The following is a 24,439-nucleotide window of genomic DNA, read 5'->3' on the forward strand; positions in this document are numbered from 1 at the left end:
TGGCTTTCCTGCATTTTTTGTGCCCTGTGACCACAGCAGTGTGGCATGAGGGATCAAGCTTCACAGTTTTCCAGACCCTTCTTTGCATTTGCTGCATCCTGCTGTTGTTGCAGCTGGTCGCTACAGTGTGAATTGCACGATGGAGCATCCCTGAAGAGCCGCTGACACCCTGTAGACCTATTCTGAGTGATTGATGGCCTGGGGTGCAAAATCACTGGTCTCTCTTTAACCCTAGACGCTGAAGGCAGGCATCCTTGCCCTGAGTAATTCAACTCAGCTCTCACACTTTTTTCCCCAGAAATCTTTCTTGGCAGGATCTAAGTCCTGGTTGACCCCAGCCATCTTCTGAGCAGCTGTCAGCTATAGCGGTGGGAGACGAGACCATCAATGTAGAGCTTGGCAAAGGGCAAATCCTTCTCAGTGCCTGGAAGTACACGTGGCTTTGATGTTAAATCAGACAGGAGAAAAGCGACAAACGAACTAGAGGAAAAAGGACAGCACTTTGCAGGGTGTGGAAGAACAGCAGCAACAGGGTTTATCCAGAAACAGATAAAGCGATGTGAAAACATTAGATGTGTTAAGTGTACTAATTAGGTCTCCTAATACCAGTATTGCCCTCTGACAACAGTGGAATTGTTGTCATGTAAATACCCTTTTCTCATATCTCCCCCAATGTGTTCATCAACCTCGTAACTAGCTCATGAAAAAAAATTTATATGAGATAGAAGAAGATCAGTTTGTGCAAATAAAGTTATTTTTTATATTCTGGCTTGAATATCTCTCATAATGGCAAGTATCTTCACTGGCAGTTCGTGGTTGCAATGTTCAGTGTGCATGTTATTAAAAGCTTTTTGTTATTCTCACTGAGCTTTAATAGAAAACAGAGCATTTTTAGGATGTGGATAACTCCAAATTCACGAGCAGCCAGGAAAAAATTGGACAATGAAAAAACATCATGTTTCAGGAAAAGTGTAGGTGGCCCTTCATTCTTATTTCATCGCACTTTTTATTTATTTGATTTTTGTCTTGTTTCTCAGTGACAGTGTGTTTGAATTTTTAATTTATGTTGGTCCAAAATTATTATTAAATTACTGATAAACTCTATCCTATTCAAACAAGCTGTGAAGAATAATTCTCACCTGACAGGCTCAATAACAACTGGTCCTCCAGCAAGAGCTGAACAAAATTCTTTCCTTGGTTGTGATAAATATCTACTCAGTATTTTCAAATGAAATTTGGGAATCTTATTTAGTTTGCTCAACACCTAATAATAGCATTTTCCCCAGTCTTAGTCCCCAAACCACTTTTGCTTTATTTAAGGCATGACTCAAGTCTAACAGCAGTTTGTTGGGTGTTACGGAAGGGATCCTTCCTGATTAACTAAACGATTCATTTTGCTCCTTAGTGCCCAGACCTGACCCTTTTGTGCTCTGGACAAATTTCTTCTCAGATTTGTTCTGCCCACTGAATTTTATCTTTTCTTTTTTGTTAACTCTGGGATTATTTGTTCTATAGTTACTCTGGGTTTAATAATCCTTGTCACAGGGCTGGCCAAAAAAATCAGAGGCTGTATGCCTCTGGAAGAGGAGGAGATGGATTTCCTCCTCCAGAAACCTGAAGTCCTTTCACTTCTCCCCTTTTCCCAACCTGAATTTCCTGTAAGCTCAAGCTCTTGGCAGACAAGAGGGAGAGAGTACCTGATTCTTGTAATATTTCTACTTGTTTACCTGCTAGGAAATGAATTTTCTTTTCTCTCTCTCCTGTGGTTTGGGGTAGTAGGTATGAAAGATGTCTGTAGAACAGTATTTTAGGCTTCTAAATAATTTTACTTTTGTTTTTCTTCCACGTGCACTTTGCAGGAACTGACCTTACCTCCGTATTTAAAATTGTCTTTTCACTTTTCATATTCACTGACTTCCCCATGACCAAAATAATTAATCTGATAAATCTGTAATCTTTCACTGGGGTTCCTTTTTATTTTATTTTCTTTTAGGAAAACTGAGACAAACTAGAAAAGGCATTTGGGAAATTTTCCTCCTTCAGAAAAATAAGATTAACTCACTGCTTGAACACTTTCCGACTGTCTTGGCCCATCGTACCTCCAAAATAGCCTGGTATCGAACTTCCAGATGAGTACATTGACTTAATCTGTTGGCTTTGGCAATGGCTAGCAGTGTTGAGCAGACGCTGCTCTTCTCGCTGATAATGGTTAGGCAGTTGTGGCTGAAATTACTTTGTTGTTAGAACAGTTTCCACAAACGTAGAAGGCTCTGAAAGGCTCATAAACAAAGCCATAGGCAGTAACAGTAATCTGACTCTCAGTTTTGTGGCACTATGTAGAAATTCTAGAAATTCTGCAGAAATGTCAAATAATTTTGTCTCACTCTTGTTTTTTGTTTTTTTTTTAATATTAGCTTTCAATCTAGACTGTGAACCTTTTATCTTCCAGTTTCAGAATTGTCAATATTACCATTACTTTAAATTTTTTGGGTGTACTGTAAGCTTTTTGCGTACAAAACTAACAGGCAGGGAAATTGGCATCTTGGATAAAGGTAGATTTTTGTGGCAACATCCCAGCCACAGAGTTCCAGGGCAGCTTGTAAAGCCCGGTGGGCATTATTGACTTGAGCGCAAAGAGCAGGAATACATCAGGGTCAGCAAAAACGAAACAGTTTTTACCACTAGAGTTTTACATTTGCCTGCTTTCTTACAGTAAATATTTTAAGGTGTAACTTTAAAGCAACTCACTTGGCCTTTGCAATATTTAAGTGGTTTGAGGAAGAAAAAACATATTTCAAGTATTCCCTTCTCCTGTCCCCCTTTATGGCTTCGTTACGGTACTGATTTTTGGGCTTCAGAAAGTGCAAAGATCCTTGCTCTCCTGGCACTCGCCGCTCTTCAATTTTAAGTGGTCTCAAACCAGTTGTATGTTAACCTTAATGAAAGTCTCATTGAAACGCGTTCTTTTGGTGTGACATAGACTAGCGCCCTTGCCCGGCTGCACGTGGGGTATCTCTTCCGGCAGCTGAGCAAAGAATAGGTGCAGAAAAATGCCTCGTTTCCTCCGCTTGCTTGAGAGGCGTATTTGAAGGCAGAGGCCGCATTTTAAGATTGTCGTGTCTAATGGTTCCTATTTACGTGCAATAAAACTAAGAATCTACTAGGGATTTAAATAAAAATATTTCCGTACACGGAGGCTGATTTTTGGAGGGTGAGGGGGAGGATTTTCTACCTGAAATCTGTAGGACTTTTCAGGGGGAGACACTTGCCAGTAGGTCAGCAGAGAACAGTTCGATACCTTCCCCCACCCCTCCAGGTTCTTGCTTTTCTATCAAGTTGGTTTAAATGGATTTTAATCCTCTGGATTTAACTGTGTCCTGTAATATTTTAGTGAATGCCAAGTGGAGATTTGTAAATGAGAAAGAAAATCTGCGTGTGAAAAACGTCTGGGGAGCGAGCAGAGAAATGAAATTAGAGCAGAAAAGAGAACTTGGTAGAGCCACTTGTCTAGAGAAAATTGGCAAATCAGCAATGAGTGATACCTCTAGCATTAATAGTGAAATAGTCTTAGTGTGCCTCCTTACTTTCCTAGAAGTAGCATAATAAATGCTGAAATGATAAAAGCCACAGTTCGGATTACCAAGCGCATGCAGTTTGCACTTTCAAGAAAATAAAAAGACTAAATATTTACTTGCATTTAAATTGCACATCTTTTCTGTCTGTCATGATGGTGAACGGTACCTCGAGGACCTGCCAACAGTGGCAACCATCCTTTTAAATTCTGGTTTGGTCGAAGGTTTCGGTGGGGTTTTTTTTGTTGTGTTTTTTGACTGGGGGAGCGTGTGGTGTTTTGTTCAGAAGATTCATTATTTTGCTTCCTCTATTCAACAGTGAGAAGTGAGAGACATGTTTGGGATCTTGCTGTCTCAGTCTCCCACTATCTTGTCTTGCGGACAGAGATGTATTGTACTGCTCTTGGTGCTTGCAATATATGTAACTCTGAACTCTAATTGCAGCTGGCATTGTGGTTTAATTTGGGGAAAAAAGTTTGTGTGTTTTATGTATGTATATTAGGAATTTTGAAGAAGGGCTTAAAGTTGGGCTGTTACTGTTACACCTGTGATTAAAAAAAAAAAATAAGCAAGCTAGGACACAGAAGTCATATCTGCAAAGTGTCAATGAGATCAAACGCTCAAATACAATAATTGTAATGACAAGGGTTTGTTTTTTTTTTTTGTTATGGCCTAGGAAATGTTGATAGCTTGGACTAACCTGTTGCCATCAGTCAATAGTGAGATGGAAACGTGCGTTAGAACCAAGTGCTGGGCTGCAGAAATGTTTGGTCTCCGAAGGTGGTGGTACCGGCCCTGCTGGAGGCGCTGGCTTGGATGGATTGCCTGGGCTTGCTAATACGACTGTTGCTCTTTCCTCTGTTTTGCTGACTTCAGTTGCAGCAGAACTGAGATAACGATGAGCACTTTTGAAAAAATCTATCTTTTTTTATATAAAGCATGTGCAATGTTTTAGTAAAATCAAAGTAATTTGCAAATGTCTGTCTTTGACCTTAACTTGCAAACCTGCAGAGCACATGATACCTGGTGGCAATGAATACAAACATGCAACAGACCTGGTTGAAAACAATTTTAAATGCCTTAATAGGTTATTAAAATTTTCTTAGTGAACTGTTTATAAAGATAACAATAGTTTGGGATTTTTTGGGGCAGTGGTGGCGTCTGTGGTTTGGTTTTGTTTTTTTTTTTTTCATTATTGATGGAAATAATTAAACTGACCATCAAAGGTTTTAAGTTGTAGCAATTTATGTGCTTGTGTAGTTTCTGGCCAACTGAACGGCAGATCACGGTGGGTCCCTGGGTGTCAGGTTGTTGCAGGGCATGCACGGCTCCTTCCCAGAGGGGCTGATGGAAGCGGAGTCTCCTGGGGAGTGCAGACACTCCAAGGGGATGTGCAGCACAACGATATCCCGTTTGTGTCCGGGCCGCTCCACTCTCCGGATAGGAGCTATAGAAAACTATCTTTCTCCTGTGACTCACATTGTTGGTTGTATTTTGTGGGATATCAAATAGATTTTAGCTCAGTTGATTATTCTCAAATGTTTGGATTCTTTACTGGAAGCACAATGCATTCTAGAAACTCCTGGTATTAATTCAGGACGTCAGATCAACTAAGCACCTTCAGAGGTGGCTCTACAGCTTCTGGGTGGGTGTCGTTTGGTGAGGGCACTGCTCAAACATGACACAGCTTTGTATGTCCAACCTCAAAATGCAAGTGCTCTTTTCTAAGTGTTTACTGTGGGCAGAAATGACAGTATGGCAGCAAATATTGCTGGCCAGAAGCCATTTTCTTCATAAACACATATATGCATTTTAAATTATAGGGTATGTAGTTGAATATTTTACTGCTGCTGGTGCTGAAGAGAGATTTGAAGTTATATTATTTTAATTTCACCCTGTAAAAGTGCTGATTGTAGAGTAGCATTAGGACAAGGGTTTTTTGGACAAGGGTTTTCCAGGCAGTGATGGGCAAGACAAGCACTGGAAACAGTTCAGTTATATTTATGTGAAAGGTGCCGGTCATGCACAGAGGTTCTACAGCAATACATTCACAGTGGGGTATGAGCAAAATAGAATCACAGAATGGTTCAGGTTAGAAGGGACCTTAAGGATCATCCAGTTCCAACCCCCTGCCATGGGCAGGGACACCTCCCACTAGACCAGGTCACTCAAAGCCCCATCCAGCCTGGCCTTGAACACTTCCAGGGATGGGGCATCCACAGCTTCTCTGGGCAATAGTGGTGTGCTCTGCTGCCCCAAAACCTGCGTAAGCCGTGGGTATGAGGAGGACACTGACCTGGGCACTGCGGGAAATTCTCGAGTTTCTTGCTATTTCAGTAGTGGTTCATTTATACGAACTTCTGGAAACTAAGTTCACGCTGAACAACTTTGTTTAATTTTTCATGATGAATAGTGCCATTGCTTCAGCGAAGGCCCGTTTCAAAATGAAAGCTGTTAAAAGGTCAAACATAGTTTATAGCATCATTATTCACCTCATGTGCTGGTTCTTTGGGAAGCGCACTCAGACACCTGATTGTTGCAAAAATATTTTTGCAAAGCAAAAGCTCTTTTTCTGTGTGCTAGAAACGTTAGTTTTGAATTCAAGTGAAATACGTTATTTTACTAAGGCTGCAGAGCGATGCATGAAAAACAGATAAGATTAGTACTGTGTGTGCACTTTGATTTAATAAAGCCCATTTTCCTTTTGGAGGTACCTTTCTTGGCCTCCCGCCCTTCTTCCTCAAACAAAAATCTTTAGCTACACATAGCTTACCAGCTTAAGTACACTTTAAAAATGGTAATTTAAAAGCCCTGTATAGCCAAAATAGCTCTGTTCCGGAACGACTCACAGCATGGTCTTTAAAACAGAACACCCAGCTACTAAGCTGTTCTGTGTCACCTCAAAACATCTGCTGGAAAACAAGGCTATAATAGATACATTGTTCTCGGGTGCCCTTTTTTCTTTTTTGTTAAGTCTTGTTAAATAGCCTGTATTTCATTTCAGTAGAATAGGGCCCTTTTCTCTTGCAGTAGGAAAAACTTTCCTCCAACAAGGGTATTTCTGTATGTGTGCGTGCCTGTACTTTCCTCTACTTCTTTTCTTTTAAGAGACTCCAATTAAGAGCTAATCTAACTCAAACGGTGGCTGTTTACCCCTCTCAGCCATTTCTTTCCTACCGTGCGTATGGGTCCCCGCTTCCTTCCCACTCCTTCAGTCGCACCAATGCTCTCACATCGCTCTCTGAAACAGGAGGGTGCTCACGCGCGGGGCTGTGGTGCATTTTCCCTTTGATCTTTGTACCGTCACGTTAAAAGTCTGCCACCCTCTAGGTTCTGTTCTTCATTCGCAGCCCTCAAAGCAAGTACCGTGGATTTCTCCTGCAAACATTCCCTCTTCTGCGGTCCGTGGAGCAAAACCACTGTCCTATGGAGGAGATGCCCAGAACAATTGGGTGCTTACGCTCTGGCGTTGGCTTCCACCCACAACTCCCCTGCCCCCTCTCCTTAAAAGTAGCATGTCAAATAAGATGAACTACGCCTGTTCTACAAGGGAGCTTTGTAGTTGCTTTTAGGTCCACAGGTCTAGAAATTTAGAAGGTAGAAGTAGAAACTAAAGGTAGCTTTGAGATTCAGAGAGCTCGTAACCCAAGAGGACCCTTTGGAGGTAGTCAGCGGAGAAGGAATCTCCTGTGGCCTTTCTCTCTTATTCATCCTTTGATCGAGAGTGTTTGCCTCTGAAATGGCAAAGTTTAAAGACAATCTACAAAAGCATCTGCTATGAACCAGCCCCTGAGAAACGACTGTATCTGTAGGCAAACTGGAAATAACATTTCCGCTGCCAGATGAACTTTCAGACAGCTAAATTCTGATCACAGTGGAAAAAGGAGAAAGGAACACCACGTTATGAAAAACACTTTTATTAAAAGAAAAAAAAAATCTACTTCAAGTTAATTGCATTCCATTTTAAGTATGGCTCATAATACCCATCTACTAGTCAGGTTTAATGTAAATAGCAAGTAAAATAACTTGATGTTATTTGATTAGTAATAACTTTATTTTAATTCACATCATCCTGCCAACAATTTTTCCCATTTAAAAAGAACTGATCTATTGACTTCTTAAATTTAGACATGTTCAGACCTTTCAAGTATCAAATACAATAAAAGTCCTGGCTAAAGGAAGGCAACACATCCACCTAATTGTAACTATGATATGGAAAATGTTAACATTCCTAAAACCACGTTTTGTGTTTAATCATGAAAGCACTGATGTTTCTGATGAGTTTTGATGAACTTTGGGGCGAACAAAAGAACACGTAAAACAGTAGTAAGCTACTGCAGGTAGATGTTCCTTGGCTATTGGTCTTTCATTATTTTTGAAGAATTTGATCCATGTAGAATTACATATCCTTTTAGAAGTACCAGTCTCTCCAAAAGACTTGGGAACCTGAATGTGTGCATCACGAGGCAGCCCATTGGCATAAAGTGATGTTTCCTTGTGCTTCCTGTCAAAATAGCTGTCGTGGTATTTGTAGCAAAAGATTATTTTAGTTTATAGTCAACTTCTGTCTGATACGTGGACCTGGTTAACTTTTTGTTTCCTTTCCAATAAAAGAACAGCAGGATCAACCTAATGTTCTTAATATCTGTCTTTTTTTCGGTGATTTATTGTCAAGTTACTAAATCTTTTGTATATCCTCCAAGTTTTAGACAGTGAAACTGTAGCTGTGGCACCAAACAATGTGCAAGATCTGAGAGCCGCCTGTAGTCGTTTGAACTGCGTTTTCTTTGTGCTTACAGCTTCTGTTGACAACAGAGCTGCAAATACTCTGCGTAGGCAGCACTGATTTTTCCTGGTTTTTAGTACTATGTCTAAATATGTGCATTTATTCTCTAGTTCCTTGGTAGCTGATTATTCTAGTGAAGAATGCCAGAGTGTCCCCAGTCTCATCCCTGGCTCAGCGGGATGTAATTTTTGGATGCTGGAGTCTCCCTCCTGGCTCTGTTCGGTGATGGACGCTACCAACCGTGCGTGGTCACCAGAGGTTCATGGCTCATGCTCTGCTCCCGGCCATCCTCCTCTGGAGGAAAGAGATGACCCCTGTCCTTGGACTATCCCCTGGGATGGGGCCCACCATTGTTGCCGGGTCCCCTACTCATGGCTCCTGTGGAAAGAGTGTGGGAGCCTGAACGCAGAGTCTCTGTAGGCTTGGTCACCAATAGCATTACTTTCTGTCCTTGCCTTTCATTTTAGGCGAGAATCTCCTTCCTGGACTTGTGCTGGGGTCCTTTTATGATCCTTCCCCTTCCCACACTGCTGCCTGAGTGATCTCTACATCTTGATGCCTTGGGAGGAGCCCCATTTTCCCTTTGTAAGACAGGCTGAAACACCTTTGGTTATCACTCCTCACCAGTGGTCACGCTGAACAATGAGCCCTTTAATCTTTGACTGCTCCAGAGCCTTCCGTAAACCCAATAAGTTAGTCCCAAGCCCTGCCAGCTCCACGAACCCTTCCTCCCGCTTGTGTCATCTCAGCACCTTCTGATCCGGGCCTTCAGCTGGGAGAAGGAGGGTTGGCTCACCTGGATCTGCCTCCTTCATAGTCCCTCCTGGCCCTTACGGATGCCAGCCAAGTTCCCTACCCAGGCAGCAAAGCTTCCTGCGCTGTCTGGCTTTGGTCACAGCATCGGGCATTACTGAATGTTGCTTCTCAAGCTTTGGATGTGCTGGAGTTTGAGCAGCCACAGTGTCCTTCCCGCAGAACTGAGACCCCGGAGACCCAGGCTGCGCCCAGGCTTGAGCTCTGGCGGTCGCGAGGTGGCAGGCACAGCCCAAACTGTTCTCCAGTGAGCAAGGGAAGCCGAGATGGTAATCAAGATGCATCTGCAAATTGCAATCAGTCCTGCCACCCCTCTCCAGTTTTACTTCCCTTGTGAGGAGGGGGGGAAAAAAACCCCAAACCAACAAATCTGTTTGAGAATTTGGACTTGGGGACAGTGGCTGCTCATCTACGGACTTCGTTAGGGTGCAGCTGCAGAAGTGGAAGTCTTAGATTTAGGAGCACTATGCATGATCAGAAAAATTGGAATACTGTGTATGGAAGGGGTAAATTTTTTCGAATCATTAAAAACACTTGAACAAAATGGAATCCTTTTAATGTAACAAGTTTAAGTAAAAGGGAGGAGGAGATTAGAGTAAGATTGCCTTTCAGTGAACACCCTTTGAGGTCTTTAACTCTTCTATTGTCATCGTGGAAAAAAAATCTCTATGTATCTAAACAATGTGAGCATCAAAATGTGAAATATTAACTAAATGATAAAGGCGTTTGTCCTTGATTTCTTACTGTGAAAATTTCCAAAGAATGTAGTCTGGGTTTCGTCCTTTCCGGATCCAAGTCAGCCAGAGTTGCATTTATTTTCTTAGCACTGTTTTCATTCCCGAAATGATATTTATTAGAAATAGGTAACAGAAAGCAAGGTCATCTTGTGCCAAAAGATTCTTCTAAATCTGAATGTGGTTTTGCTCCAGGAACTTTAGATGTACAAATATTTCTGTGGGTTTGGGAAGGGAACTAGCCGTTTCATTTGAGGTATCAATACAAGCATTTTGGGGCTAAATCCTTGTCTCTGCTGGGACACTGGAACAGGTTTCTAAGGCCTTTATGTAATGTAGGGCTCAGGCCAGTGCTGAGGAATGGACTTTAAAAACTGTCAGGCTTTGTAGAAAGCCTGGCTAGGACACTGGCGAGGTTTGGCTCTTGAAGCCCAGATCCTGACCAGATGGAGACTGCACATTGGGAGGCCGGGCCAGGAGAACAGCAGAGTAAATTGCTAATGACACCTAAAGGAGGAAAAAGAATTTGGAAAACATCATGGATCTGGTGTTCGTGGTTCGACTGCCACAATTATCAAACTACATCAGTTTTCATCAGGTTTTCACTGACTGTTTGACTAAGCTGGATCCTATCCTGAAGTATAGGGACTGTGCTTTTGATCATTGGTATTCCAGGGAATTGAGAGGGAGAGGTAAGGAAAAAAAGACAGCAACTCAGCTCTAACTAATAAGAGAGAGATTTTATCATTTAAAAAAAAATAATGAACTTGCTCTACACAAGGGTGATCTCTTTTTGGTTCACCTGTTTTTGTGTTGGGCCCTGAGCCTGGAGAAATTCAACTTTTCCAGAGAGGGGTGAGTGTGGCTCAAGACGTGAGCAATCACTCTTCTCCCGAGAGCCCTGGGCTGATGATAACACTGCTTTTTCTTGCCCTGTGCAAGGCAGGGTTAAAGGACCAGATTCCTAGCCTGGGGAGAAACGTGGTCTGGAAAACCATCAGAAAGCTGGTGACATGGCAGGTGAAGACTTGTCCCATTTCCCAATAAGAGCTGCAGAACGATCTCGCAGCATACAATCGGGGTCTACAAAGCCACTCTGTTTATCTCCTTTGAGATACTCCGGAAGGATTTCCAGTTGTTTGGTTTTTTTCCTCTGTTTTCTCCTTCAAACTACCACATATCCCTCATATGGTAAAGGTGACTTCAGACTGATGGGGACATAAAACCCACCGAAGGTGACTTATGCAGTTACCTTCCCTGTGTCGTAGTACCTGCTTTCAAAGAACTCGTCAGAGCACAGTCAGAGTGAGGGAAGGTTGGCCGAGGCTTTTTTTCACTGGGAAGAAAAAAACAACTATCCCGAGTCCTGCAGCTGGACAGACTATGCCAGGTAGGAGTAGGTATCTTTCCCTGAGAGTTATCCATTCAAAACACGTCTGAATGACCAGGGCCCACGGCTGGTTAATGGTGTATGGGAAATGGATTGATGTTCTAGTTCCACGGGTGACTTCACATCCCAGCTGGAGCTCAGTAGTGTAGTGCCCAACAGTCCCAGGAAAATGAAGTGAGAGAGATTCTCGTAGAGGACTGGAATGTACCGTTAAGGGAATCTGAAGAAAATATTGCAGCAGCAGCGTGTCACTTCATTCACGTACGAAAAGAGAGGGTTTATTTCAGCGCTAGCAATACAGCAATTAGCTTTGCTACTATACAAGCTCCACACAAAAAACCCATGTACTTGCCGGTGAAATGTCTTGTGCTATAACCCGTTATCTTTGGCTGATGTCTCTCCCTTGTATGGTCTTGTCACCTGATCTGATTAGTCGTTGTTGTGGACACATAACAGAAAACACCGAGGCATAAAAGAACGAGCAAACCAGGCAGGAAGACCCCAGTTGTATGGGACTTATAAACGATAGAAAAATGTTGCCCTTATCGAGTCTGTTTCACATGGTGCATATTTGTGGTCTAGGAGCAGTGTATGAACATAGTTATTTGCATTTGAAACAGATAAAAACTCTATGTATGTGTTGACTTATGGTTTAAAAAGTCTTTTGAGAGGCATATAACAGATTGAATGCTTGGATTCTATTTTTAAATCAATGTAACGCTATGCCTGCATTGCAGTAAACGCTTCAGAGCAGAGCTCCTCATGCCATTCATGTGTAAGGTGCCAAATTCAGCACCTTATACAAGGTGTTGCCATTACCTGCCTTGTTAGAGATGCAGTAAGAACCGAGAAAGGCTTTCCATTGCAGCTGACTGTCCAAATGGTCCTGGGTCATTTCAGGGAGTAAATTAAACCGCTCAGTGAAGTCCACCACAAAAAAAAAAAAAAAAAACAAAAAAAACCAAAACTATTTGAGCTGACCTGTGTAATTTTACACCCCAAAAATGAAGTAGGGGTAATCCCATTATTTGTTGAAACTAGATCTTCAGTATACTTTCAAAACCTTTGAATGTCTGTATGTAGACTGAAGATACTATAAATTTATTTGGGGGAAGGAGGAAAAAGCTGGGGGGAATAGTTTTAGTTACAGGAAACAATATGGAGAATTATATTCATATCAGGTTATTACTACTAAATCCCAAACAAAACCTCCCAGCAAATATGGAAAGAATCCACACCAATTGTTGTTAAGGGAAGCTACACACCCCTCTGGCACTTCACTTCCACCCAGGTTAATTTTCATCCATTTATTTTCATGAGGCGCACCTAACAAAAGTAAGAATCTGGAGCAGTAAATTATAGTTACATTTGCATGTCCATGCTGAGGGGCTAAAAAGCCATTTTCTTTAAAAGCATTATGTATATGATAAAGCCCTTGGATTGCCAGAACCAGAAATGCACATGCACGAGATGGGAAGACTGAAGTAGGACGCGGGACTGATAGTCCTGAGGCTTTTTGGGACATGCCTGGTTTCACAGGATAAAGATCACTCCTCCACTGCCAAACCAAGAAAGCCAACCTATGCAATTAAGAGAAGGAGCTGGGATAAATTCAATAAAACGCTTTAAAAATGTAAAATTTAGTCCTGCTTCGTTTGTCAGAAGGGGAAAGACTCTGGCAGATGAAGGGAAAGCTACAAAGTTTATAATCAGAATTTCAAATTCTTACAGCGATTGAACTACCTAATGGTTTATAATTCTAGATAAAAATTTATGATGCATCAGTAGATTAAACAGGGAGATTGTGAATGCTTTTGAAGGCAGGCATGCATGTCTCTGTGACATGTAACCACATTAAGGAGCACAATATATTTGAATGTTTCTGAAAAAGACTGAGATTTCTACAGGGAGGAGGGTCACTAAACCATTTCCAAACAAAACAGAAGTGGGTCAAATCATCTAATTATTCACTGCAAGAAAATTAATAACATTCTCTCTGAAGCCATAGAAAAATCATTGCTGCTGTGGCTGATTTTTCCATAAGCCTGGCACACTGACCAAGCTCGGCTTCCTATGAGCCAGAGCCATCTGTCAGCAGTGGGTGACATCTAACGACCCACCCAACCCAGGAGAGCCAGCAGGTCCCTCCACTGAGTGTCAATAAACAAGGGACAGGAGGCTGTTTCGGTTCAAGACCTTTTATTTCAGACCTGGAGAACTCAGTTGTGATAACTTTGGAGTTAGTTCCTACATACCTACTTACAAACTTATTACTCCTAGGGCTGCTTCAGCCAATGCACTGGACTAACCACGAAGCGATTCCATTTTGGACTCTATCACTTAAGTAAAAAGTGAAGTGCTGCAGTCTCCAGTCGTGGAGCTTCATATGCAGAGTGGTGCTGGATCCGTAACTGGTAACGAGAGCAGCGTTCCTATCACCCAAAGTACTGATGTGTTTGGGGAAAAAGCTGCTATTTTACATTCCATTCAAATTGATGTAAACACCATCAATCCTAGCAAAATTTTCTCCTAACATTGGAAGGAAATCTTCATTTGTATCCGATAGTGTTGTACTACTAAGGGCATTTAAATTAAGTGGTGGTCTGCAGAGGTTTCTTTCCCTCATTCTGCTTGTTTCCTTAATTATATCATTAGGTTCTTTGAACTACTGAACTGCCCCTACCTAATGCAATTGTTAAAAAGTGTATTTTAAATAAGTGCTTATAAACCATTAAGAGCTGCTCTGTGAGCATGACTTGGTTTCTTCCCAAATGTAACAGTCAAAGCAGTTACAATAAAAAGTGCAGAATAAAATTATTAAAGATTTCACCGTTTTACAGTTTGAAACTGTGACTGTGTAGGTAAGCAATTTTCTCTTAACCTTAAGAGAAAAGCTAAACTACTGTATCAGGGACTTGTACTGAAGGCAACTTCAAGCACATCTTTGGCCCATCAAGCAAAGACTGCACAAATCTAAGTACAAGTATAATGACTTTGGTAAAATAAAAGGGTAAGAACTAGAAGTAGTAGTTCTCTTGCACGAAGGGTGTTTGTGGTCCCAACAGGCAGTTTTGTCCTTTCCAGTTGTCTTAAATAAAGACAGTCTGGCTTTCAAGAACAACACATCTCCTAAAGACAGACTTCACCTTTTCTTCAAGCTATTGCTTTTTTTAACAGAAACTATATATCTAAGAACTCGAAAATGCTTTTCAGCCAGCTCTGCCACATGCCATGGCTAATACTGCATTTAAAAGGTAATAACGTGAAACCGACCCCCACCAAAAATATAGCAGGTTTTAAGGTTTATTTCCGAAGTGTTGATATACACTGTATTACTTACAGATTTTTTTAAAAAGTTATTATATTAATGAAATGGGTTTAAGTTTTAATATCATGACAAAATTATAGATATGAGGATATCTGAATGTCGTAACAATTCTTCGTTGTCACGTTACTGTCCAGGTAATGGTGTTTCAGTCTTATTTCTGGCCGAGTTGGGACAGCTGAACAGGGAGAGACAGAAAACCATTAGGTTGCTCATCTCATTCTTTCAGTCAAACTACTATCCAGTTCACACAGTAAGCGTTTCTGTCCTATAAGCTTTGGTTGTTCCTTGCAACTGAAAGTACATAGGTAGTAGAATATTTAATGCACACCCTCACAGGAAGGGATCTGAGCTTCGCATCTTAAGATCTGAATGAATTTTGGGGTAAAGGTGCAGCGTACACAGTCAAGTCAACAAAAAAAGTTAATTAAGCTCACTGAAGAGTTAAAAGCTGCTAAGTGTGATTTCTCTCCTTCAAGTGCAACAAGAATAAATCTAGTTCTTAAAAATGTAGTGTTGAATAACTCTACATATAGTCTTGAATAATTCAACAATAATTCTCATCTTAGTAGGAAGTAAAACCATAGGTGGTGACAGCTCCTGAAGGGCTAGTATTTGCTGACCACTGTGAATAACTTTTATTTTGCATTTGTATTGGAATGAGGCATAGAGAAGTAATGGCAATGATAACATTTTTAACTGCATTAAAAGATTGATTTTAATACAGGTATGGACAACCTCAAGCTCCCACTAGGCCAGTATTTATAAACAGCAAAATTTAGGACAAAGGTTTCAAGATCATAGTTGAAAAGCAGTTTTTAACTTGTGTAAGTCACTAGAATAGCCTGGAAAGACAGGTTATTTGTGAAAAGCACCAAGAACCGAGTAATTTTTCTTTTCATTAGGATTTATGTTAAAGCTATTATTATGAACTTGTTCACCTGCGTTACCCGTGAACTCACATTGACAACACAGGCCTTCAAAAGTTAATTAAAAATACTGACTCCAAACTCCCATTTCAATCAAGAGAAAACGGACAACAGTAACTTGTATTAATCTTTCAATTTTTTTTTTTTTTAAGTCCACGGAAAGATGTAAAGGTAAATAAGTCAACACGCAATTACAGAAGTGATAAACATTACAGAGGTTATCAAAGGTACCTACCTGTTTTATAAACTGTGTAGCATTAAAAAGTTCACTGCAGCCATACAAGACGTGTTTGCCTTGTTTACCCTAAAAAAAGAAAAGCCAGGAAGCAACCAAGTGTTTAACAGAGTAGCAGAAGTGGACTAAACTAATTGTACAGCAAAAAACCCCAATCTTGATGATGTTTGTCCTATGCTTTTGGCTGGTGAAAGAATAGTTGTTCCAGCAGAGAAACCCCCCCCGTAATTAAATTGAAGTGGAAAATGAGAGACCAGACACAGAAAGAAAGTAGAAACCATGGGGCGTTTGACACAATTATATTCGCTAGAAGGCTTAGTTCTCTGATGTATCTAAGAATGGCTTGGGGAAGGGGACAACCTTACTTGAGCAAACCCTACCCCCTAAAATAAGAGGGCACTGCTCTAAGAATAGTGACAACACATTTACTGGTTCTGTTGTGTTAGAGTCTGAAAACTTTTATCTGTACTTCATTTCCATATGACAATGATAAAACCAGCATTTTTTTGTAAAGGGATCCTGAGACAAAATATTTTGTTGATTTCAATCGGATGCATAATAAACCCAACTTGCAGTGAATGGTTTAATAGTGTTAGCTGGACAGTAAAAAGGCTGCCAAAGTCCTGTGTTAGCATTTTGGAAGTGAAAATTAGTTTATTTCCAGTGCTGGGCTAATAATCCCACAGTACCTTAAAGTCCAAGCATAGGCTTGAGAATTCTGTTTCACTGTTATTTTGCATTTTCCCATATTAGCTAGGTAAAACTTACCTGCTAAAGAGTGAAATAGGAACATAAGCCTTGACAAAATGATTTTATTTCACATATATTACGAATTGTGCCATTTCAGCAGAAAGTAACAGAAGCAGATTCTAATTTAGCTGGTGGTCACATGCTAATTGAGGAGAGGGTAAGCCTAAGGCCCTCATCTTTACTAATTTTGAATGATTTGTGGTAATAAACTATCCTCGTTGCTGAGCAGGATCTTGAGCTTGCATCTTCCCACATTTCAGGCCAGTTTTTTTTTTTTTAATCTGGATGCCCGAACAGGTCTGGTTTTGATCTAAACTGGTGTGTTGACAGATTCTCCTTTCAGTAGCATGACTGAATAGCATTTGTTTCTGCCTATACCAACAAAAAAAATCGTGAATGATACAAATAATCATGAAATGGGATTGCTGTCTTTCAGGCAGCTCTAAAATACACATTCATGTAATGCTTCCAGCCTGTCATACATATTCTTCTAGAAGTATGATTTTAAATAAAAGCATACACATTTTACGAGTTAATTACTCAGTCCATTCAAATAAAGAAATATATCTCCAATTAACAGAGCCAAGTAGAAACCACTTAATTTTTTTTTAATTTTTTTTTTTAATGTTAAAACTCAGTACTCTTCAAAGTCCAGTATTTTTTAATGAGGGAAAAACTATGCTGGATTTAACTTGTTTGTAATAAATGATAATGTCTATCACAGGTAGATTGGAACAGATTATCAAGCAGTACCTTTCTGACCATATAGAAAAGGAAATTAAAGGACATGCTAAATTCTTTTGTAAATTCCTTTAAAACAGTATGCTAGTCTCCTCTTAGAGGCTCCCTATGGCATGCGATTTTGATGACACATTTTCAGCATGCTGAACTGCACTTGGCCAATATATCTATTTTAAGGCATAATCTGCCTTACTGACATAATAAATATTTGCTTTTTGATGATGTGAGATAGTCCACTCTAGCACAGAACTGCAATTAATTGAATTTGAGGGTTCCTCTTAGGTCTGCTACAAAAAAACGCAGAATGTCAAAGCTGAATGAACATTGCTTCCTGTTTTAGAAAGTTTTAAAATACTTTCTCTGTGCTTTCAGAGGCAAACTGGCAAAACAGATAGTGCTTAGAAAAATAAAGCAGTGAATAAAATCTTTGTGGTATCTGCTTGCAAGAACAGAGCTGTTGATTTTTCTCTTTTTTTATTCTGGAGGAAGACTGATTGAATATTAGAATAATTAATAAGCTACATCTGTTGAAACAGATGCTGGAAATGTACCACATGGAAAAACAAATTTTATTGGATAAGACTGTAAGAGTCACCTGGGAGAGACAGACAAGTCTCTGGGGCATTGGGAGGTAGAATTAAGGCTTTCATTAACCTTGTTTTTTGAAGAGCAAACGGCTAAGTGGAATAAAGGCGAGGGAGTCTTTCCCCTTGGGAGGGCATCTCCCACTGACCAAGTACGCAGCCTGACTGGAGGAGCATACAGCACCCTTCAGCTGTCACAACTGACGATGAAGAAACCTCTGTCCACAGGTTCCAGAGGAACAAAAACTATGTCCAACTTCCAACTCTTCCCTAAGATCTAACGTTACCATTCCTATAGTTTTCAGTTTCTTCTGTCCTCTCCGTTTACCAAATGACCTCCTGTTTGCCCTCTTATTCCTTAGAAATTTCATTTTTCTGCCACTCTGTATGAAGTGCCAAGCGTTTAACTTGTCACCATACAAACGCTCTGTATATACACACACAGATGCATACACAGCAAATCTCAGCTCTGTCAGTACGCAGCTACATCTCCAAGAAGCGTATCAGCCTCTGGGGGATTCAGTTTTATTTTAGTAGGAAGCAACAACTATACCTCACAAAATTGCTGGGCATCTTTTGAATTGATATGGCACCTGAAGTGGCTTTAGGTAAACTAAAAGCCAAAAGTTTGACAATGTACTCTGCTATAGGCAGATGCCCCTGAATGCTATAATTAGTTATCAAGAATAGTAAGTGCCTAAATAATTTCTTTAGCTTACATTCCTCTTCCTCTCCTTTCCCCTACCCAGACCAGCTCTGCTGCAAAATGGCTGCCTGTTAAGAGGGGGAAAACAACTCATCACACATGTTCTGTCTTTACAGTCTTCAAGATTTACCTGGACAGAAAACTCTCATGTGCCTGTTTTGTGGAAGAAGTGTTTTTCAGTGACTAATGCTCTGTATTTACTCTTTTGTCTGAAAAGCCTTAATCCAATCCACTACAGGATAGGATGATTTGACCATGAACAAGGTTAAGATCAGGAAGGAAGAATGGTATACTGCTGCTCTTAAACAATTTATTACCTACTTCAAAATTTTATCAAGGTTCCTTTTGTATTTTTATTCCTGGGAAGTGCTTGAATCCCACCCCTTCCCCCCAAGAACTGTAATGATGTAGTTACTTTTCTCCATCCACTGATTTTTGGTGTACATGTGTTCTGCCAGGCTGGCCAGCTGGAGCCAGAGAACCGGAATCTGTTACACCAGCATGACATAGTTGGTCATGTTTTATTTTCTTCTTTGTGCATATGACACCTCTTATGATTTCCACACAGAATCAAATGATGCAGCATATCAAGAGTGAGCTTCCATTAACTCATTAGCGAAAACTTCTAAATGTGGATAAATAATAAATGCTCAGATACTGATGCCAATCTGATCTTTGCTCTGACAGGTAGCATAGTATTTGCATTATGTTGTTTTCTGAAACAAAAGATATTATGCTCACGTAAGACTGTTGTAAAATAAGATACTGTTATCTGTGGGCCTTGTTTTGAACTGACTTTATATTGCAAAGTTGCATACGAAAAAGCACTATAGCATCTCTTTTGCAAGATTTATGAAAACTAGAGAATTCTGAGCAGTTCCTTACTTTGAAGGCTATGATACACTATAGCTGCTTTATTTAACAGCAGCAAATGCAAGCTAGTAACGACTCTACGACAGTATGAACAGCAAAACTGACAGCATCTGATGTATCAGTACAGATGACAGGTTAATTCAGTTAGGTATGGCTGCTGACAGTTTTCAACCATGACAGTGTGTATGAAGACAAAATAAAGCAGAATGCAGTTTATTTACTTAAAAGTGCAACATGAGCAAAAATACCAGAAACAGCAACTCTTTGTTGGTCTGAATTAATAATCCACATTTTCTACTGATTTCTTACATACTTTTCCCCAGACTCTGTATATAATAAGGATGTTGAGGCTAATTTCATAGACTTAACCTTCTAAACACTAGATGTTACAGAAACCCTGCTAAAACTGGTTTCTATCAGTAAGTTATAGACTACAACTGACAGAAGCGCACGTACCTTTATGTAGTCAACAAGATTTTGATATTCAATATAGTTGCCGCCTCCAACTACAAACACTATTGCCTAAAAGGCAACACACACATAATCAGAGTATGCATTCAAAATCTTAACGTTTCATAGTAAAATATATACCAAATCATTAAACCCCCAGTAAAAATCATCCTAATCACACTGCAGTCTGATAAGAACTGGATACAGAACCACTAGCTTCCTACCTGAAAGAAGGTACCAGAAGAGTTTTAGTAGGATGCAGCTTGCTAGCTGAGAGCTTTTAACGTGTCGCTACCTACTACTAAGAAACATGTGACACACAGGCAGTTTTAACATGTTATTTTTTTGTGTGGAGATGTCTCCAGTGTCCATAGGAACAGTTATAATATTTCCAAGGATGCTTAAGAATTAATTCGGGACATGAATAAAATACTTCTGTTATAAAGGAATATACTTTTTCATTATTTCAGCCCCCCCCGGCCTTACTACTGGTAATAATCTATAATATTACAGGTAAAGGCCATCAGTATTTTCTGGGTTATGCTTAAAAGAGAACAATTAATGAAGAGAAAAAGGAAAGTTAAGAGTTGCATCATTTTTGTTAACATTCACTATCCAAAATTGTTTGACTACACTATACAAATTTTATATAGACCTTATGTTACTACTGACATTTTTGCTATGACTGTCTGCTAGCCGTATATATGACACCATATGGTATTTCTTTTGTTCAGGAGGATAATTAAGACATTTCAAGAGAAACCTGAGACATTTGTATATTGCCAAGGCAAAGCTTTTGCTTATGAAACTTATTAGTAAGGTCAGATAACTAACACTTTTACTATTTGCAAATATTTATGTTGAAAAATAGCGAAAGTTACTGGCATTTGTATAAAATGACAACATTTGTTGTTTTGCTTTATTCCTTTAATTGCAGAGATCGTTTAAAATACTGTCGCTTCTATCAGTGGGCAACACTGCTGTTTAAGACCAAAGGATTAAATCTAGAGAGCACTCTAAAGATCTGCTATAAAAATGGGGGGGTTAAATTGCTGAGTACCCAATTATGATATTAATAAATCCATGTAATTACTTCCAGAAGAATTATCTAGATTTTTTTTTCTACAGTGTTAGTTAACACTTACATAGTCCTTCGAAGACGAATAGACTTCTTCAGAATAACAGCTAATTATAATTAATACTAGATATAATTAGTCTAAGTGGTTTTTGCAAACAAGACCTCTCGTTTTCTTAATCACGATCATCAAAAACTGATTTTTAACGCAGGAACACTGAAAAATAATTTCTACTTGACTTACCTCCTGGAACGGATTTTTGTTTCTTGGAACTGAGCTATAAAAAGAAACAGGAACAAACTACAACTTAGATTTTACTAAGCATTAATATAAATATGCAAAATAAGTATCATGTACACACCACGTTTAAGGAATACTATATAATATTAGAAAAATATACAAAATAGAAAAATAATTGCTTTTATGCATTCATTCTACAGGTATTTTATTTAAATGATTTATTACAGAAAACCTTTCATTCTATGGGACTTAATACCTGAAGCTCTAACTCGAGTGGTGCTAGCTAGGAGCAAATACAGTGAGTAAAACGTTTCATCAGTGTTAGCATAGTTCATGGCACTTACAAATGCTGCTTACTGGAATCTCAACTAGGCAAGCCAGTCAGTTTGCAGTGCCTGCATATATACTTACTGGTGCTTCAAAATCTCCTACAGGCAGCAGGTATGTGTTCTGCTGTCAGGTGCCACAGCAACAACATTAGGATGAAAATGATTTGAAGAGGAAGGGGCAAGTTAGAGTTTGCGTGGTACAGACTCTTCCTCCTCAGTCCTAGCCACAGGGAGGCAGCAGGGAGAGGGGGAGAAACCTTTTCCCCATCACCTTGCACCTTCAGGAGGAAGGGATAAAGGGAGAAAGCAAAGAGGGTCCGTCCGCTCTCCTGCCCTTCCTGCCCTGTACTTGCCTGCAGCCCCTTGCAGTAAAATACGTCTTATGTTCTCACACAGATTAAAAGCATTGCATGTTTCCCTTCAACTTCTCTTTTCCCTTATTTCAAGAAGTTTTCTCTGAGTGACCAACAATTGACTCAACAGAGATTCCAGTGCATCGGAAAAATAGGTTTTAAGAGGGAATGGCTCACTCTAATATGTTGTTTTGATCTGTTGTGAATACTACAGACTCCCCATAAGTAGAACTGGCAGCCCAATTCTCTCATTGTTTGAATATGATGTAATAAATCCACAAACATTTTGTGTCATCCTTTCAGAGAGCAAGGCCTGTTTACACTTTGACATGGGCTTTACACAGGATATAAAGATACTGTTTTGCTAAGACTGAACTGCAGTAACCCAGTTCCTATGCTATTTAAAAAATAACAGGTAGAAATACCAGTATTTCTTAAAACGGGAGTAGGTTATGAAAAAAAATTAGTCACTTTTTAATATAATTCCATTAATTATACTATTTAATATTGTTATTATAAACTACTAATATTTTATTAAGCCAGCTAAACAGGTTTTTTTGTTCATCTACATGAATATTTGAAGGCAGACTTAGACAAACCCCTATACTAGAGTTTTGTTGTCATGCTCAAATAAGATTTAAGGAACATAACTTGCGTTTATGTAAAAAATGCAAACAAACTCCAAATCAGAAATTAAAAGTTTTTCCCCTATGACGATTATTATAGGCACAGAGAATGGCACATTTATGAACTGCTGTAAATGCGTATGTTTACATTATTTAAAGCAACATAAGAAATACGTGGAGTGGGTAAAAATGCACATTTACATGAGGAAAAACCCTTTGGCTTTAATAAAACTAATCTTTGCACTTTTGCACAAAATCCTCCAGAAATGCTGTAAAAGTGTAACAGAACAATGAAAATTGCAATCAAAATTATACATAAAATATTGGTAATTTTTTTCTTTGATGCTTTCAAAATCTGCTTATTGTTGAAATTACATAGTCTGTAATAATACTTTCCAAGAAAACATATGTTATCTGAAATTTGTTTCCTATTCATGCTGTCAGAAATACACTTTCCATGATTCAAGAACAGGGGAAGTAGGGACAGATTCTAATGCAAACAACTAAAACCACGTCTGGACCCACTTTATCCACATTCATCCTGTAATAAATCACTGCAATTAAATGAGCTGATTGTTTTCCCACAGCTCCGATGAAAATTATTTTTAGAAGGTATGTTAAAACTAAGTACCTTCTCTGTTTCTAGGATATTGGAGGTGAGATTATCAAACAGTTATTGCTGATAGATATAGAGCAAAAGATACAAATTTATAAATGTCTACTGTAATTCCTCTTCCCCTCTTTTATTGGTAAAATAAACTATATCCAACTGTCCATTCATATGCTCATGAATATAAAAAGTGCACCTGCCTATACAAGAGCAAATGCAGTCCATTTTTAACAATTTTTTTTGCAAAGTTATTAACATATTACTGAAGAAGGGTTGTATTCAAATTTAAACTGATTAAAAAGTGATTTAAACTGTTTAAAAAGAAATTTTAGTGCACTACCTGATGACTTTTTAATTTAACAGTGAAAACCCACAAAGTTTCCAAGAAACCCAACAGTACAACTATAAAGAATTCTAACATTTATTACTGCTAAATATTAGTATACATTTCTGTGACTGAACCAACGGACGTGTTAGCAGCGTGTTCCATCACTGGAACGAAGATTTTTTTTGCAGTGTTATAAAAATTTATCTGGTTGATCCAAGTTCCCGTTGTGAATTCCTTCAACACCAACTGTCTTGACTTAGAATTAATGATTAAAACTAATTACTTGTGGTCAGCAAGTAAAATAAAACGGGGTTTCTTAAGTTAGCCTTTTCACAGGGTATAAGGAAAGAAGCAAAACTCATAATGAACTCACCTGTCACTGCCTCGTAGCATCTTGGGATCAAAATACCGGTAGTCATCCGTCTCCTATTAAAAAGTATGTTTTTATCTCAAAAGATCATAATTTTGGCTTATGAATTTCTGCTTGTATCTATTACATTAAACATGATTCAAACCAACGTCATTTCCCATTTAGCAGTCACATCATTCAAAACTAATTGCGGTGTCTGCTAATATTTATAGTATTTGTACATAACTGAACCAGTACAGAATAAACAACAGTGCGAGAGCTATGAAGAGGGCTGTTGAACTTTTTGTTTCTGGTTCATCTAAAATTAACTGTTACACACTTTCCAAAAAATACACTTGCATGTGTTGCATAAGAAATCCCAACGGAAAGGCAGAATGCAGAAAGAAAAATTAAGGTGTTACCAGCTTAAGAGGAACATCACATGGTTAGTTATAAATGCTAACATTTTCCAGGTTACAGAGATCTGCTATTGATTCAATATTATAAAACAAAACACTTCTATGGCAATGAGTGCTAAATACAAGAGATCAAAATCGGCTACTGTTACATAACTTACCCTTTTCATTTCATGATTTATGACTACTATTAAACCAAAATTAAGCTCTTGAAGAAGAAATGA

At 39.2% G+C, this 24,439-nt stretch overlaps 1 protein-coding gene across 3 annotated transcripts in view; it reads right to left on the minus strand.

The window, feature by feature from the left end:
• Nucleotides 1–13,447: 13,447 nt before the first annotated feature.
• The window catches only part of SCFD1 (sec1 family domain containing 1), a 55,360-nt gene continuing 44,368 nt past the window's right edge, over nucleotides 13,448–24,439 (minus strand). The window contains exons 19-23 of one of the 3 annotated variants that reach the window (XM_054198671.1): nucleotides 23,824–23,876; nucleotides 21,208–21,241; nucleotides 19,895–19,960; nucleotides 15,785–15,853; nucleotides 13,448–14,798 (exon numbers count right to left, since the gene is read on the minus strand). In XM_054198671.1, coding sequence (XP_054054646.1) covers nucleotides 14,775–14,798; nucleotides 15,785–15,853; nucleotides 19,895–19,960; nucleotides 21,208–21,241; nucleotides 23,824–23,876 — 246 coding nt within the window. In that variant the 3' untranslated portion in view covers nucleotides 13,448–14,774. Of the gene's footprint in view, nucleotides 14,799–15,784; nucleotides 15,854–19,894; nucleotides 19,961–21,207; nucleotides 21,265–23,823; nucleotides 23,877–24,439 lie in introns of those variants that run through there. The other 2 variants (XM_054198670.1, XR_008465951.1) reach the window with 2 other exon arrangements.

This window comes from Rissa tridactyla, chromosome 4 (assembly GCF_028500815.1).
Source record: "Rissa tridactyla isolate bRisTri1 chromosome 4, bRisTri1.patW.cur.20221130, whole genome shotgun sequence".
NCBI classification, from domain to species: Eukaryota; Metazoa; Chordata; class Aves; order Charadriiformes; family Laridae; genus Rissa; species Rissa tridactyla.